General features: G+C 43.7%; 1 protein-coding gene across 1 annotated transcript in view; it reads left to right on the top strand.

Annotated features, from left to right (window-relative positions):
• Positions 1-16,604, top strand: part of ATRN (attractin) — a 444,499-nt gene that overhangs the window by 403,249 nt on the left and 24,646 nt on the right. Inside the window, exon 27 of the mRNA XM_082258667.1 lies at positions 5,041-5,148. Coding sequence (XP_082114793.1) covers positions 5,041-5,148 — 108 coding nt within the window. The remainder of the gene's footprint in view (positions 1-5,040; positions 5,149-16,604) is intronic.

Below are 16,604 nucleotides of genomic sequence, written 5' to 3'. Positions count from 1 at the left end.
TATAAACTGAAGTCCTGGCAAATGTAAAAAAAATAAATAAATAACAGCCGGGCAATGTTTATCAACAACATTGCTTAGCCGAAAGATATAAAAAGAAACATTTTCATTTTGTATTTTACTGTGTTTCTTCATCTACGGATCAAAGAGTGAACTTTAATCTGCAGATGAAGTCAGTTTTTTAAAGCAACCTGTCAAGCAAAACAAAAAAAAAAATACATTTTTTTTTTAATAAATGTTTCTCTGTTTAACCCTTCATTTACGCTAATCAGCCTTAATTAACTCCATATTCTCCTCCATTTTTTTTTTTGTTCACTTCTATTTTATAAAATAATGAAATAAAAAATATATAAAATAAAATAAGTATTGGTACTTGTAAAAAAAAAAAAAAATGGTACCTGTGCATCAAGTGCAGTGTGTTTTTTTTTTTTTTTTTATTAAAACATAAAAGAGAGATACCTGCTCTATGCAGTGGTATTGCACAGAGCTACCTCTTACCTTATCTTTGGTGCTCCTCCTTTTCTATGTCTGCCCCCATAGCAAACTATGTGCGTTAGGGGATCGCACCCTAACCTGGTTGTGTATGTGTTCATGGACACACATAGACCTGCTCGGCCCCACTCCTGCTGCACAGGATTTGACTGACAGCAGCAGGAGCCAATGGCTCCTGCTGCCCTGAGTGAAGCCTGTGAATGCAGGAAGAGGGGAGAGTGGGGCTGCTGTCCGGGACAGTGCTGGATTGAGAGTGGTGTCAGGCGAGGTATCTTGCTATGGGGCCAACGCCAGGAATGCCGCTGGGGGACCCCAGAAGAGGAGGATCAGGGCTGCTCTGTAAAAACCAAGTATAAAATTTTTGTTATTACAGGCGGTCCCCGGGTTACAAACAAGATAGGGACTGTAGGTTTGTTCTTAAGTCAAATTTTTAAGTCGGAACAGGTACATTTTTTAAGTGTAGCCCCAGCCAAAATAATCATTTTTAAGTTTTATTGGATAGCCTAGGGAAGGATTAACACCCCTGTACCTTTTGTTTTGCTGTCTGTACCCCTGTTCAGAAGATTTCACCTCACTTTCTGTCCCTATGACAACTGGATTTTGAAAATTTTGGGTTGTTGTGGAAACAAGGATTGGTGATAAAGCTTCAGTGGAGACACCTTTTTCCCATGAGAACTCTTACAGGAGTGAATTTCTCTTCCTAGGGGGAGATTTCTCCTCACTTCCTGTTGTCTCCCTCCGTTTGTAATTCGGAGTCCTTTTAAGTCGGATGTTTGTAAACTGGGGACCGCCTGTATTTTGTTTTTGGTAGTATACTCCGCTTTTTAACTTTTACCTACAGGTAAGCCTATAATAAGGATTACCTGTAGGTAAAATTAATATCTCCTGAACCTGCATGGTTTAGGAGATATTCGCCCTGCAGCCTCTGACACCAGCGGCGCATGCGCTCTGAAGGTCCAGCAGACCTTGCCGGCAAGTAAATGCGTGGGAGTGATGTCATCACGGCTCCGGCCACTCACAGCACCAGAGACGCCGAGCCTGGAAGAGACACCGAGGGAAGATGTCAGCTGCCTCAGCAGTGTCCGGGCGACCGTGTTGGGGCTTCGTTCTAAGGTAAGTATTACATAATGAGCTAGTATGTGATGCATACTAGCTCATTATGCCATTGTCCTGCAGGGGTTTTTTTTATTTATTTTTTTGAGGATACAACCGCTTTAAAAAATTTTTTACAATCACGTTAGAGCAGATCTACACACTGTATCTGAGCACCACAAAGCAAAAATGCTATTTAATTCATTTTAACCCCTTAATGCTGGCGCTTCTCAGTTTCTGATCGGGAGGTTGGGTTTCTGATCATGTGATTGGCTGTCACATGATTGTAAAGCTCTCAATCGCAAGTATAGATCGGGAGCTTTCTGTTAGCTGGCGGTAACTGTGGCGGCACAGCTCTGTTTACATTCTTGTATGTACGCATATATGCGGCCTCTCCGCGTCCCTGTCAGAACACAATAGCTAAGCAGGGCAGATCGCTGTACTGACATTGGATAGTTAGTACAGCGGCTCCTCCTGAGCTCTTTCATTTTTTTTTTTATTTTCATTCACGCCCCTGGGTGGAATGGCAAAAAAACTAAGTGTGTACCAGGCTTAAAGTGGAGTTCCACCCATTTTTAATAAGTTGGATTACATAGATGTATGTAATCCCCTTTAAAACGACTTTTACCAATGGAAACTTTTTTTTTTTGCTAGTAAATACCTTATTTACTGCTTTATTCATCCTCTCCTCACTTCCTGGTCCGGTCGGCGATTACGTCATTCGGCGATTCGCAGGGTGTGCTGGGATGTATCTCAGGGCCTGAAATCTCGCATTATTACACAGGAGATGAACTGTACTGCGTGCTCTGCCCTGCCTCCGCCCCGCCTCCTCTCAGTGAGCTGTACTGTATGTATTGTATTGAGGCCGTGCTCCGCCCCGCCTCCGCCCCGCCTCCTCTCAGTGAGCAATGACTGAAAGCATTATATCCTCACTGAGCTCACTGAGAGGAGGCGGGGCGGAGGCGGGGCAGACCACGCAGTACAGCTCATCTCCTGTGTAATAATGCAAGATTTCATGGCCTGAGATACATCCCAGCACACCCTGCGAATCGCCGAATGACGTAATCGCCGACCGGACCAGGAAGCGATGAAAGGATGAATAAAGCAGTAAATAAGGTATTAGCAAAAAAAAAAAAAAAAGTTTCCATTGGTAAAAGTCGTTTTAAAGGGGATTACATACATCTAAAGTTACTAAAATGGGTGGAACTCCACTTTAAGGAATTTGCAGGAGGCCAAACTTTGGCACCTTTTCTACCATGTAAATATATGTAATTATTTTTCATATTTCAGTTATGTATTTCTTTGTTTGGGTAGTTAACATTTAATTTCTCATTGCGTATGCTGGTAATTTGTGAATGTATCACCATTTGCCTCAACTGAAATATTTGATTTAGCTTCATAATAATTATGCGTGCAGAATGGTTATCCCGCGTGTGTAGTAAGACTCCCCCGTTTCTCCACGCTCTCTACACCTCTTCACTTTTAATACACACCATGCCGCGCCTGCATTAAACTTACTTTACGATTTATTGCGCTCCTTGCTTATTGTGCACTTACTGAATAATTTATCTCCTTTATGGTATTTGTGTTGATTTTTTTTTTTTCATGCTAACTGAAATTTTCTTTGCTTGGCAACTTTCTGTTCTTTTGTGCTGTATGTAAAGTTTACTCATTTTTACATACATTCTTACGCTATAGAGGTAGGGATTTCAATTCTTCTTCAGTACAGCAGTATGAAATATAGCTCTCCGCAGAGCAACCACCTTATACCTTCTATGAAAGCAAACTCGACTTTTGTGGGGGGAAAAAAAATGCAAATAGAAAAAAAAAAAATAGCATATACAGCTGCGACACAAGTTACATTGTAATTGAGTGTTATAAAAAATTACCTTTCCTTTTCAATCTGCAGCTCTGTCTCTTTCTGTAAAATGCAATATGGCTACCTGGAGGTATTCTGTACACAGATGGTGTAGGGGACACCCCCAAGATATGTCATTTGCTCCTTCTGTGATTGGCTCACTGATTTTTCCCAGAAGTCTGCACTAAGATACAGGTCAGCTTTTGGGCATCCCCTGCAACAGAAATGTCATTTTTGGCGAGATCTCCCATTAGGAACATGTCTAAAGGGATGCAGACAGTGCCACTTTCCACATTAGAGCCCTGCAGCAGTTTACTGATACTTATAAAACCACTCGCATGCAGATTCACTGAGCACATGAACACAGACAAACCGCTATTTCAGCAGAATAACAAAAGGTAGGAATCTGCAACAAAGTTTGTTAAAATCCCTGCAATGTACAGAGATCACCCAGAGGAGGATTTTTTTTTTCTCAACAAAAGTGGAGTTACTCTTTAACCGCTTGCAGACCATGCTATAGCAGAAGGACCGCTACAGCGCAGACAGCTAGTTCTTATCGGCACTCCTTTCCTCACGCTGACTGCATGAGGAGAAGAGAGCCAATAATCAACTTCTCTAAAAGGGCCGTGTACACTGATAATCAAGATACTGATTATTAGTGTCCTAATTATCAGTGCTGCCAATCAGTGCCCACCACTGCTGTGCCCACCACTGCTGCCAATCAGGAAGTAAATTCTACATCAATCATCTGCCCTTACTCAAGATGGCCACAGCTAGAAATGCTAGGGGGGTTCAAAGTGATTTCTCGACAAAATAAAGCATGGAGACATGCCTGGATGGGGAGTTTGCTTGGAATAGTAAGAACAAATTAAATAGTGTTTTCAGTTTGTGCTACTCAGATACAATTTCGTTTTACGATTTAGGCTCGGTTCACATTGGTGCGATGCGGGAAACCCTGCAAATCCACTGCGAGTTGCTGCATCGCACCCAACACGCAGGCAGTTCACACTGCCATATGGGAACCGCTGGGAGTGTCAATGCAAAGTTATCGACACAACCAGATCAGTTTGCATATCGCAGTGTGAACTGTCGATTTGGACAGGATTTGGATCGCATGGGTGTGAACACCTATGCGATCCGATTCTGGTGCGGACCAGAAAAAGGGTCCTGCAAGAGTTTGGCCTGAATATGATGCAAATTCAGCCAAACAATCTGTATAGCTGAATTTGCATCGCACAGACATCGCTTGTGATTTGCACAGCAGTGCGGTGCGAATCACATGCAAGGTCTTTCATCGCACCAATGTGAACCGAGCCGAAGTGCTCTTACCCCACCTCACAAGTTCTTACCATTGTCTTATAACTGTTTTAGTGAACTGGTCACATTCTTTAGACATCCATTTCCTAAATAGTCAGCTGAAAGTGGCCAGTTTGTGTTTTTGTTTTTTGGGGGATTTTTTTGGGCTGCATACCTAGTAGAACGATGACCGATGCACTTTACCCTTTTACTCCTATGGCTGCTGTTTGATATATTAAAGTTGATCCATCTCTCTGTTTCAGCATTGTGTAATGATTGCTTCCCCTATTTTGTATATTTATCAGCAACTTATCCGGGAGATGCAGCAGATGGCGAGCCGACCTTTCGCCTCCGTCAACGTCGCCTTGGAAACAGATGAGGAGCCACCTGATTTGATCGGCGGGAGTGTAAAGGTGAGCCTTGTGCTTTTTCATGAAAATTATGCCATCTTGAACTTGGTGATTTGCAATTCATGTGTGTTGGGTAGAGCTACTGCCTGCACTCAGGATATGTGTATGAGGTGGGAGCTCCGAGTCATGTGACAGGTGGCTGAGGTGCAATGAACCTTTTTTCTCCATTGAGAATTGCATGATTCCTGGGGCAGAAACCTAAGGCAGGTCTCAGAAGTGTTAGGAAAAAATGAAAAGGTGAACGGACACCCTACACCCTCCCTGCTCTTCTCCTCTGCCTCCTTTGTGTGGCTTTTGGAAGGGAGTGATGCTCTGTGCTGACGCTGACCAATCAAAATTTCTTTATCCCAGAAGCTCTGCAGAAAGGAGGAAGAGGAAAGTATTAAAAAATTTCTGGAATGCAGCACCGGCTGCGTGGGCACTGAACAGCTCATCACCTATGGAGGTGGGTACAGTGGTGACCATAATGATGGGAAGGGTGTACCGTGTTAGTATGTTCACCTTTTCACTTTTGCTGGAAAAAATTAACTTACAACAGCAGGTTAAATAAAAACAAATGAATCAATTCCTCCCTCCACACATTCGATGTGGATGAGGTAATCACTTCCGCTGAGCAATTGTATTCTGCCGGCAGGAGGCCCTCCAATGATCAATGTTGCTGACAGGATGGTTTTACACAAGTCAATCAATTGATCGACGTTGTACAACCAGATAGCCAATGCCTGGATCGATATCCAGCCTGTTCCTTCTGAACAAGTCGAATTTCGATTCATGTCATGTCCGGTTTAAGTTAGGCAATAAAGGGTATCCCTTAATCTATAAACTGTCTGCATTAGGCTCCATTCACCGAAGTTTGTGGCGTGATCATGGGGTCCTCTGACAGACGGCGCAGGCGTCCAAGGGCCACGATAAGACCAGTATCATCCTCAGCTCAGGCTTCTTCTGCAGTTCCTGCGAGAAATCAAGAGCGAGGATCTTCCAGCCATCCTGCATTACAGTCGCTGGTTTTAATGGCGTAGCTATTGAAAGCCAGGTACTGAGGAATATAGGTCTGTCTGGATCATTGATTCCCTACTATGGTGAAGGCGAGGAAGTAGTCTTCCAGCAAGATATACCATCATATGTGGTAAGCTTGCATTTCTTGGTGTGAGTCGATTGGTGCTCATCCTTGATCCTTTTTTGTGGCTTGGATCTTAACCTTTCTTCAATGGGGCGTTGATCAGAAGTCGGCCCTGAGTACCATCAAGGGTCAGGTGTCTGCCTTGGCAATCTTCTTTTAGTGACCCCTAGCTACGCACTCTTTAGTTTGTACCTTCATTCAGGGTGTCCTGGATGTTGGGTGATATAATTTGCACATCCCGGTGGAAGGAATGGTAGGCATGTCGAATGTGGCTCCACCTGTACGGTCTCTTTTGCCGCCATGGGATTTAAATTTAGTGCTTTTGGTTCTCCAGAAACCTCCATTTGAAAATATTCAGGAGATTCCCATGCCTACGTTATCCTAGAAGGTGACATTCTTGGTGGCTATTACCTCAACTCGCAGGGTAACTTAGTTGGCGGCATTATCCTGTCACAGTCCTTATTTGGTGGTCCATAGGGATAAAGTGGTTCTTCGTCCCTGTCCATCATTCCTGCCCAAAGTTGTCTCTGACTTCGATTTGAATGAGGACATTGTGTTGCCTTCCTTGTGTCCCAAGCCGGCTCGTCCCAAGGAATTTGCTTAGTATATCTTGGATGTGGTTTGTGCGATTCGGGTGTATCTGGCAGCTACTGAGTCCTTTCGGAGGTCATACTCGCTTTTTGTGGTTACGGACGGACCAAGAAAAGGGCTGGCCGCTTCTTCGGCTACCATCTCCAGATGTATCAGACAGACAGTGACTCAGGCCTAGTCCATCAAAGGTCAGGTTCAGAGATTGCGGACATGATACAAGACAGGGTCAGAGATTGCTGACATGATACAAGAGGTGGTCAGAGACTGCTGACGTGATACAAGAGGTGGTCAGAGACTGCTGACATAATACAAGAGGTGGTCAAACTGCTGACGTGATATAAGATGTGGTAAGAGACTGCTGACGTGATACAAGGGGTGGTCCGAGACTGCTGACGTGATACAAGGGGTGGTCCGAGACTGCTGACGTGATACAAGGGGTGGTCCGAGACTGCTGACGTGATACAAGGGGTGGTCCGAGACTGCTGACGTGATACAAGGGGTGGTCAGAGACTGCTGACGTGATACAAGGGGTGGTCAGAGACTGCTGACATGATACAAGGGGTGGTCAGAGATTGCTGACATGATACAAGAGGTGGTCAGACTGCTGACATGATACAAGGGCTGGTCAGCGACTGTTGACATGATACAAGGGCTGGTCAGCGACTGTTGACATGATACAAGGACTGGTCAGAGACTGCTGACATGATACAAGGGCTGGTCAGAGACTGCGAACGTGATACAAGAGGTGGTCGGAGACTGCGAACGTGTGATACAAGAGGTGGTCAGAGACTGCGAACGTGTGATACGAGAGGTGGTCAGTGACTGAAAATATCATGCAAGGCTGCTAGAAATGACTACTGTAACAGGACAGATAAACACAGACTGGTGTCTGCAGGGGCTCGGCAGGCTGCTCAAAGAGTCTTTAAAGGGCCACATGCGACCACCAGGAATCTACATTAGACTGTGAAGGAGGCATGTTGAAGGGTTCCTGTTAGCCAACTGCTTAGTGTATATGGTTTGCTTTAATCTAACCATTCATGTATCCTAACAAAACACTTGAAAGAGTCTAGATCTATTTCATTATTACAATGAGCTCTTTACATGGAGGTTTTTAGATAGTGAGTGTGTTGGTGATCTTGAGTAATGGGGGCTTTCTATTCTTTGCATCCCCATGATCTGCACATACCTGGCTGAACCACAAAAATCAATAAACAATGTGAACAGCGTTGTGTGCCCCGATGTCAGACCCGCACTCTGCTTCCTTCCTCTAATCCGAGTGAAATCATTTGTCTTGTTCTGTGAATTCCGCACAGTGGGTGGCCTTGCATTCACTTTCATATTTTCTCTCTTGTCAAAAATCTTTCTTCCTGTGTTTTTCAATTCTTTTTTTTTTTTTTTTTTTTTTAGCTCTGCATTTGTATCTTTTATCAGACTAATGCTACAGATCAGGAACATTGCTGACATAGACTATTTTCTAGATTTCATCACGCCAGCTGTTTTTTTTCCTTTTAATTCTCCATTTCACAATTGCTTTTCTAACTCCTGTCTCCTGTTGTAGCCAAGCCATTGCTGTCTGTCTCAGCTATATTATATGGTTTAACCACTTAAGCCCCGGAAGATTTTACCCCCTTCCTGACCAGGGGGTATTTTGCGATTCGGCACTGCGTGACTTTAACGGACAATTGCGCAGTCGTGCGACGCTGTAGCTAAACAAATTTGACGTCCTTTTTTTCTCCACAAACAGAGCTTTCTTTTGGTGGTATTTAATCACCTGTGCGATTTTTTGATCATGCGCTATAAACAAAAAAAGAGCGTAAATTTTGCAAAAATAATATTTTTCACATTTTTTTATATGAAATTTATATGAAAAATGTAAAAATCAAAAATTTTTAACATTTTAGGCCAATTTGTTTTATGCTAAATATTTTTGGTAAAAAAAAATCGCAAAAAGCGTATTTTGATTGGTTTGCGCAAAAGTTATTGTGTTTACTAACTAAGGGAAAGATTTTTGTAATTTTTTTTTTTTTTTTTTAACGCGTAATGGCGGCGAACTTCAACCAAACAGCGAAGCGTGTGTATACTGTGTGCATGTACTGTATAGGTGTATGCATTTGAGTGCATTTTTATTTGATTTACTTGCCAGTGATTAGTAATGTTTATACAGTTTTGATCATCCCACCCCTGCTGTATTGTCTATTTATATACAGTGCATCTGAAAAATGTTCACAGCGCTTCACATTTTACACATTTTGTTATGTTACAGCCTTATTCCAAAATGGATTCAATTAATTAATTTCCTCAAAACTCTACAAACAATACCCCATAATGACAACATGAAAGAAGTTTGTTTGAAATCTTTGCAAATTTATTAGAAATAAAAAATTAAAAAAATGAAATGTGCATAAAGTATTCGCAGTCTTTGCTCGCTACTTTGTTGAAGCACCTTTGACACCAATTACAGCCTCAAGTCTTTTTGAGTATGATGCTACAAGCTTGGTTCACATTTTTTTGGGCAGTTTCTCCCGTTCTTCTTTGCAGGACCACTCAGGCTCCATCAGGTTGGATGGGGAGCGTCGGTGCACAGCCATTTTTAGATCTCCAGAGATGTCCAATTTACTTCAAGTCTGGACTCTGGCTGGGCCACTCCGACATTCACAGAGTTGTCCTGTAGCCACTCCTTTGTTATCTTCACTGTGTGCTTAGGGTCGTTGTCCTGTTGGAAGATGAACCTTCCCCCCAGTCTGAGGTCCAGAGAGCTCTGGAGCAGGCTTTCATCAAGGATGTCTCTGTACATTGCTGCTTTAATCTTTACCTCAATCCGGACTAGTCTTAGTTCCTGCCACTGAAAAACATCCCCACAGCATGATGCTGCCACCACCATGCTTCACTGTAGGAATGGTATTTCCTCCAGGCATGACGCTTGCCATTCAGACCAAAGAGTTCAATCTTTGTTTCATCAGACCAGAGAATTTTGTTTCTCATGGTCTGAGAGTCCTTCAGGTGCCTTTTGGCAAACTCCAGGTGGGCTGTCATGTGCCTTTTACTGAGGAGTGGCTTCTGCCTGGCTACTCTACCATACAGGCCTAATTTCTGTAGTCCTGCAGAGATGGTTGTTCTTCTGGAAGGTTCTCCTCTCCACAGAGAAACGCTGGAGCTCTGTCAGAGTGACAATTGGGTTCTTGATCAGCTTTCTGTCTAAGTTCCTCTTCCCCCTGATCGCTCAGTTTGGCCACGTGGCCCGCTCTAGAAAGAGTCCTGGTGGTTCCAAACGTCTTCCATTTATGGATGATAGAGGCCACTGTACTTATTGGGACCTTCAATGCTGCAGAAATGTTTCTGTACCCTTCCCCAGATCTGTGCCTCCATACAATCCTGTCTCGGAGGTCTACAGACAATTCCTTGGACTTCATGGCTTGGTTTGTGCTCTGACATGCACTGTTAAGAGTGGGACCATATGTGCGCCTTTCCAAATCATGTCCACTCAAATGAATTTACCACAGGTGGACTCCAATAAAGTTGTAGAAACATCTCAAGGATGATCAGTGGACCCAGGATGATGTACCTGAGCTCCGTTTTAAGTGTCATGGCAATGGCTGTGAATACTTATGTACATGGGATTTTTTTATTTTTAATAAACTTGCAAAGATTTCAAACAAACTTCTTTCACGTTGTCATTCTGGGGTATTGTTTGTAGAAATTTGGGGAAAATAGTGAATTGAATCCATTTTGGAATAAGGCTCCATGTACACGGGACGCTGGAAATGGCCGTTTAGGAGCAGTTGGGCGTTTTTTTCAGAAGCCCCTGAACCCATCTACATTTTATCTTATCTGTCCATGTACTCATGGTCGTTTACAGTCATTTGCAGGCAGTTGTGTTCAGGGACTGTTTTTAGAACGCAATTATTTGCGTTCGAACGTGTGTTTCCCGGCGTTACAAACGCGTCCGAACACGTCTGAACGCGATGACCCGCGTTTATCGTTCGCGTATTTCCATTTTAAAGGAAATAATTTTTTTTTTACCTCTAGGAACGCTTCTAAACGCAAACGCCGCTAAACGCGGGTACAAACGCGACCGAACGGACGTTTCAAACGTCCTAAAAATTCCAGCATTCAAAGGGACTTTTAACAACGTCCCGTGTACATGGAGCCTAAGGCTGTAACATACCAAAATGTGGAAAAAGCGAAGCGCTGTGAATACTTTCTGCATGCACTGTAATTAATGTAAAGAGACCGCAGCATTTTTGCAGAACCTGCAATACTGCGCACTTTCATAGCACTGCCTTACCTCCTACCAGATCTTGCACCTACCCATCCCTTCTTTATCTCCCTCAAAGGAGAAGTAACAAAAAAAAAGAAAAACCTACATACTCGCCTCCATGCTGCAACATCTGTCCTTCATCAGTTATAAGATTGAAAACTGAGCAATTGCATGACTGCTGATTGCTCAGTTCTCGGTCTGCTCTCACCTCTCTTCACTCTGTTCCTTCAGCGTTCACTGGAGCTCTGGGCTTGGAAGGGGTGGGAATGGCTGGCCCTAGCTTTCAGCCTGTCAGTCAGGCAGCAGGGGTGGATCCCAGCAATATTGTCTGGATGCGTCCCGAGCCTGGAGCTGCTCTGCCCCGTCAGCTCATAGCAGACAAAAGTAAGTCCTTTGAGCCAAAAGAGAAGCATGGCCAAAAAGCTTTGACCATAGTTCTTAGTTCTAGTATGTAAGGTAGCCTAGGCAACTTCAGTGCCTACAGCCTCATAGCGGTGTATCTGCAGTGTGAAGTTTAATGCTGGCCATACGTGTATAGATTTTTGGACGAGAATGTTCGTATGAACATTCGTACGAAAATTCTTTTGAACATTCGATGAATGGACAAATGTCGTTTAAAAATTGTCTTTTGCTTTTAACATTCAATTTTATAATGAATGTAATTTTTGAGCGATACACTGCCGGAAAATTAGTTGATCGAGAAAAGTTTTCCAGTCACTGCAGTCGAAAACTGACATCAATTTGACCCCACTAACGATAAGAAAACCAAACAAATTTTCCTAAAACGAAAATTTCCCAATGAAAATCTATCAAATTCCTGCAAGGACGGAGCACGGGTGCCCCCATATCACCCGTAGAAAGAAGGGTGGACAGCTCCAGTAGGGGGGACAGCCAAAGCGGGGGTAAGGGACTGTTCTTTGCAATATGATTGCACAGAGCAGGTAAGTATACCATCTTTTTTATGTAAAAAAAAAAAAATGGCTCTAATATCACTTTAAAGCAGTAGTTAATTAAAAAAAAAAAAAAAAGGGGGGCCCTGGGTATAATGTGCTAGTATGCATCACGTACTAGCACATTGTGACAGATTTATCTTAAAGCCCTCCAGCGGTGCACTGTCACCACTGACAGGGCTTCCATCTTCACTATGTCTTCCTTCGAGGTTTTTGGGATCTGGCCATTTGAATGCCACAGGAGTCACGGCCAGAAAACAGATCTCTGAAGGGGCGGCAGTGCGCATGCGCCGGTGATGTCATCAGCTGCTCCCAGTGTGAATGTCACCTAAACACAAATGTAGAAGATATGTACCGTATTTACAAGCAAGCCTTATTATAGACTTACCTGTAGGTACAGGTTCAAAAGCAGAGATTACAACCACTTTCAAGAGGAAGTAAACTCCTCCAAATCTTTTTTATTTTTTTTTCTTCCCTGCAAAGTAAATGCATAATGTGCTAGTATGCATAAAATACTAGCACATTATGTGACACTTCCAACGAAGCCCAGGATGTCCACGCTGCTGGCAGCATCAATGTTCACCCGTCTTCTTCCGGGTCTGTGGTTTCCGGCAGTATTACTGGCCGGAGCCGCGTGACGTCACTATCGCGCATGTGCGCGTGAGCCACCAGTCACGGCACTGGGCTCTGAAGAAATGGCACAGGCGGACGTTTCTTCAGAGCGCATGCGCCGATGACGTCATTGGCTGCATGCACTGTAAATATCTCCTAAACGGTGAAAGTTTAGGAGATATTTACAGCACCTATAGGTAAGACTTAATATAGGCTTAGCTATAGGTAAAAGTAATTAACCACTTAAGCCCTGGAAGATTTTACCCCCTTCCTGACCAGGGGGTATTTTGCGATTCGGCACTGCGTGATTTTAACGGACAATTGCGCGGTCGTGCGACGCTGTACCTAAACGAATTTGACGTTCTTTTTTTCCCACAAACAGAGCTTTCTTTTGGTGGTATTTGATCACCTGTGAGATTTTTTGATCATGCGCTATAAACAAAAAAAGAGCGACAATTTTGCAAAAATAACAATATTTTTCACATTTTTTTTTATATGAAATTCCCCAAAAAAAAGTAAAAATCTAATTTTTTTTTTTAAATTTTTGGCCAATTTGTTTTCTGCTACCTATGTTTGGTAAAAAAAATCACAATAAGCGTATTTTGATTGGTTTGCGCAAAAGTTATTGCGTTTACTATCTAAAAGAGAGATTTTTGTCATTTTTGTTTTAACGAGTAATGGCGGCAATCTGTGATTTTTTTTTTTTGCGACATTGCGGCGGACAGATCGGACCCTTGACTGACATTTTTGACACTTTTGGGGGTACCAGCGACATTACTACAGTAATCAGTGCTATACATATGCACTGTTACTGTAAAAATGACACTGGCAGGGAAGGGGTTAACTTTATTAGAGATGCAGTGACTATGTGTGTCCCTAGGGGCGTGCTTCTTACTGTGCAGGGATGTGGCTGTGTGTGTAACAGCACAGATCAACGGTCCTACATAGCAGGACTGTTAGATCAGTGCTTTTACACAGGGAAGAATGACAGGCGGCTTTGTTTACATTAGCCGCCTGCCTTTCTCCCTTCACAGCGGATGATCGCGAGTGACCGGCGGACATCGGGTCCGCCGGTCACACGCACGGAGGTGTCCATGAATGAGCCGAGGCGGGAGCGCGCCTCCGGCGGCGCGAGCTCGCCCGCTATTGGCTCCCAGGCTAGTGACGTACCGGTACATCACTTTGCCTGGCCGGGGCTGACCGCCGCAGTATATGTACTTGCGGCGGTCAGCAACCGGCTAAAGTAGGTTTACAACCACTTTAGGATAAACAGTTATTTTGCCTTTGCAGTTTTGGCAGATCCAGAATAGACTGCGTCACGGAGAATGCAAGATATGTATACATTGGGCAGTGGCACTACCTATTCTTTGGCATTGGTAGATACGTATATAGTGGTTAGGCCATTGTTTAGGGTTTATATTTTTCTTCTGCGAGCAACTTAAATCTAGCCACACATGACGTAGAGCCGGTTTCAGACCCGAACAGCATTGAGTATGATGTTACTCCTAAGAGACGAAGCATTGTTTCAATATTGATTAACAAAGATTTTTTTTTTCCTTAATTAAAGTTTTCTTGGAATGTGCAGCTGTGTAATCTCCAGTAATTATCTGCAATGGGTTAAATTCTGTGAAGGTTATCTTGGGAGTTCCAATCCAAATTGCAAGCTGGCAAGTTAATTCCATTCCTTATCGGACTGGTAACTGTGGCTAAGCTAGTGATGACTACAATATCCTTCCTCAAGTGTAAAACAGAAAGTGTGCAGCATTGTGATTTTCAATGACAAGTGCGTTCTATTCCATCTGCTTTCTTGTTATGGTTTTTAATATAGTTTATTCATAGGAGGATACAAGGGAGCAGAAGATAATTACAATCTGCATATAGACAGTGGCAGGAGAGAGATAGGGACTCAAGGGGAATTTTTATGTAGGTAAGTGCCTGGACATCTAGCACAGAGATAAGAAATAATTTGTACAGTCTGTAGGCAAGACACATCTCCATTGTCGCGCAGCGTTTTAAAATCGCTCCCCTCTTGTGGTTAGAAGTAACACTGCACCCAGTGGAAACTCCTTTAGGCTGGGTTCACACTGGTGCGATGCGGGGGAGCCACAGTTATTCCTGTGCAGGTTCCCGCATTGCATTTGACTCGCAGGCAGTTCAGACTGCTCTCTGCGAACCTTTGCGGGTGTCAATATAATGTTAATGACACCCCCAAATCGGTGCGAACTGTGAAGTCTGATGGAATCGGATCACTTGAACACCCATGCGATCCGATTCCAGTGCAGACAAAAAAAGGGTCCTGCACCCTTTTGGTCTGAATGCGATGCAACTTCAGCCATACTTGCATATAGTTACATAGTAGTTGAGGTTGAATAAAGACAATAGTCCATCCAGTTCAACCTGTGTAGGTGTGTGTGGCTGTAATCATCTCTCATACCCCTGAATGTTCTGATCCTTGAGATGTAAGTCTAAGGCTGGCCATACACTATACAATTTTCTTATTCAATTTCCTTTAGATTTACCTTAAACTATGTAGTGCAAGGGCCTGCCTGACTGCATACAAATTGAAAGTGTTTAGGTTTGACCCTATATTACATGGTTTTGGTAAATCTAAAGGAAAGTTGAACAAGAAAATTGTATAGTGTATGGCCAGCCTAAGAGTCTTTTGAAAGCCACCATACTTCCCGCAGAAACCACCTCTTGTGGTAGAGAATTCCACAATCTTGTAGCCCTAACAGTAAAGAACCCCCCACGTTGCCTGAGGTTAAAACGCTTCTCCTCTAATCGCATTGTATGCCCTCTTGTCCTCATGCAATCCCTTCGAATGAACAGCTTTTTTTCTAAGCTGAGGTCCCCCATTGAGATATTTATAAATTGCTATCATGTCCCCCCTCAGACGTCTCTTCTCCAGGGAGAATAAATCGAGCGATTGCAGCCGCTCTTTATAGTTATGGTCCTCCAATCCCCTGATCAGTTTAATTGCCTTTCTCTGGACTCACTCCAGCTCCAACACATCCCTCCTGAGGACTGGCGACCAGAACTGGACAGAATACTCCAGTTGCGGTCGGACCAGAGTTTTATAAAGTGGAAGGATTATAGTCTTATCTCTGGAATACTTCCCTTTCTTTATGCATGCTAATATTCTGCCGGCTTTGGCAGCTGCCACTTGACATTGCAGTTAGCATACTAACTGTATGGATAAATTCACACTGTACAGACCTCACATGTGATCTGTACAGGCATGCGGTGCGAATCACGTGATTGTCTGGCATCGCACCAGTTTGAACCCAGCCTGAAAATGATTGTAAATGATCGCCTTGTAAAGCAACCCAATCATTTAAGGCCCCGTTCACACTGGGGCGATCCGACTTCCCGGGGTGACCTCCGAGGTCGCGGTGCGAGCAGCGCGCCGCGACCTCGGAGCGGCCGGCACGGACTTCATAACATTGAAGTCTATGACGGTCGCGCCGGGTCACCCCAAAGAAGCTCCGGACCCCTTTTCTAAGTTGGAACGACTTGTGTCGCTCCTATTAGAACGGGTCCTCAGCTTCCCTATGGAAGGCGACCTGTGAGGCGACCAGGTCGCCTCACAGGTCGCCCCAGTGTGAACGGGGACTCAAAGTAGAAATTAAAGGCAAAACCTTTTTGTATAGCTATAAAAAAACATTATAAATACCTTTTTTTTTATAAACGATCACATTCCCTCTGTTATCAGCTGCGTAAGAGCTGGGGGAGGAGAAGCAGCAGTATATTGAGCTTGCCAGTAAATGGCTGTGCAGTGGGGGTGTGTCAGGACAAGTCTGATCATTGGAGGGAGAGTACACTGAGTTCCCAGCACAGCTAGAGAACTGACCACAATGTGCTCTCCTGCTTAGTGTGGTCAGTTCTTAATAGGAAAGCAAGGGGACTGGCAGGAACACCAGAGGTTTCA

Source organism: Pelophylax lessonae (genome assembly GCF_965119305.1).
Source record: "Pelophylax lessonae genome assembly, chromosome: 1".
Classification (NCBI taxonomy): domain Eukaryota; kingdom Metazoa; phylum Chordata; class Amphibia; order Anura; family Ranidae; genus Pelophylax; species Pelophylax lessonae.
The sequence above is the reverse complement of the archived record's forward strand: the minus strand, read 5'-3'. Positions and strand labels throughout refer to the sequence as shown.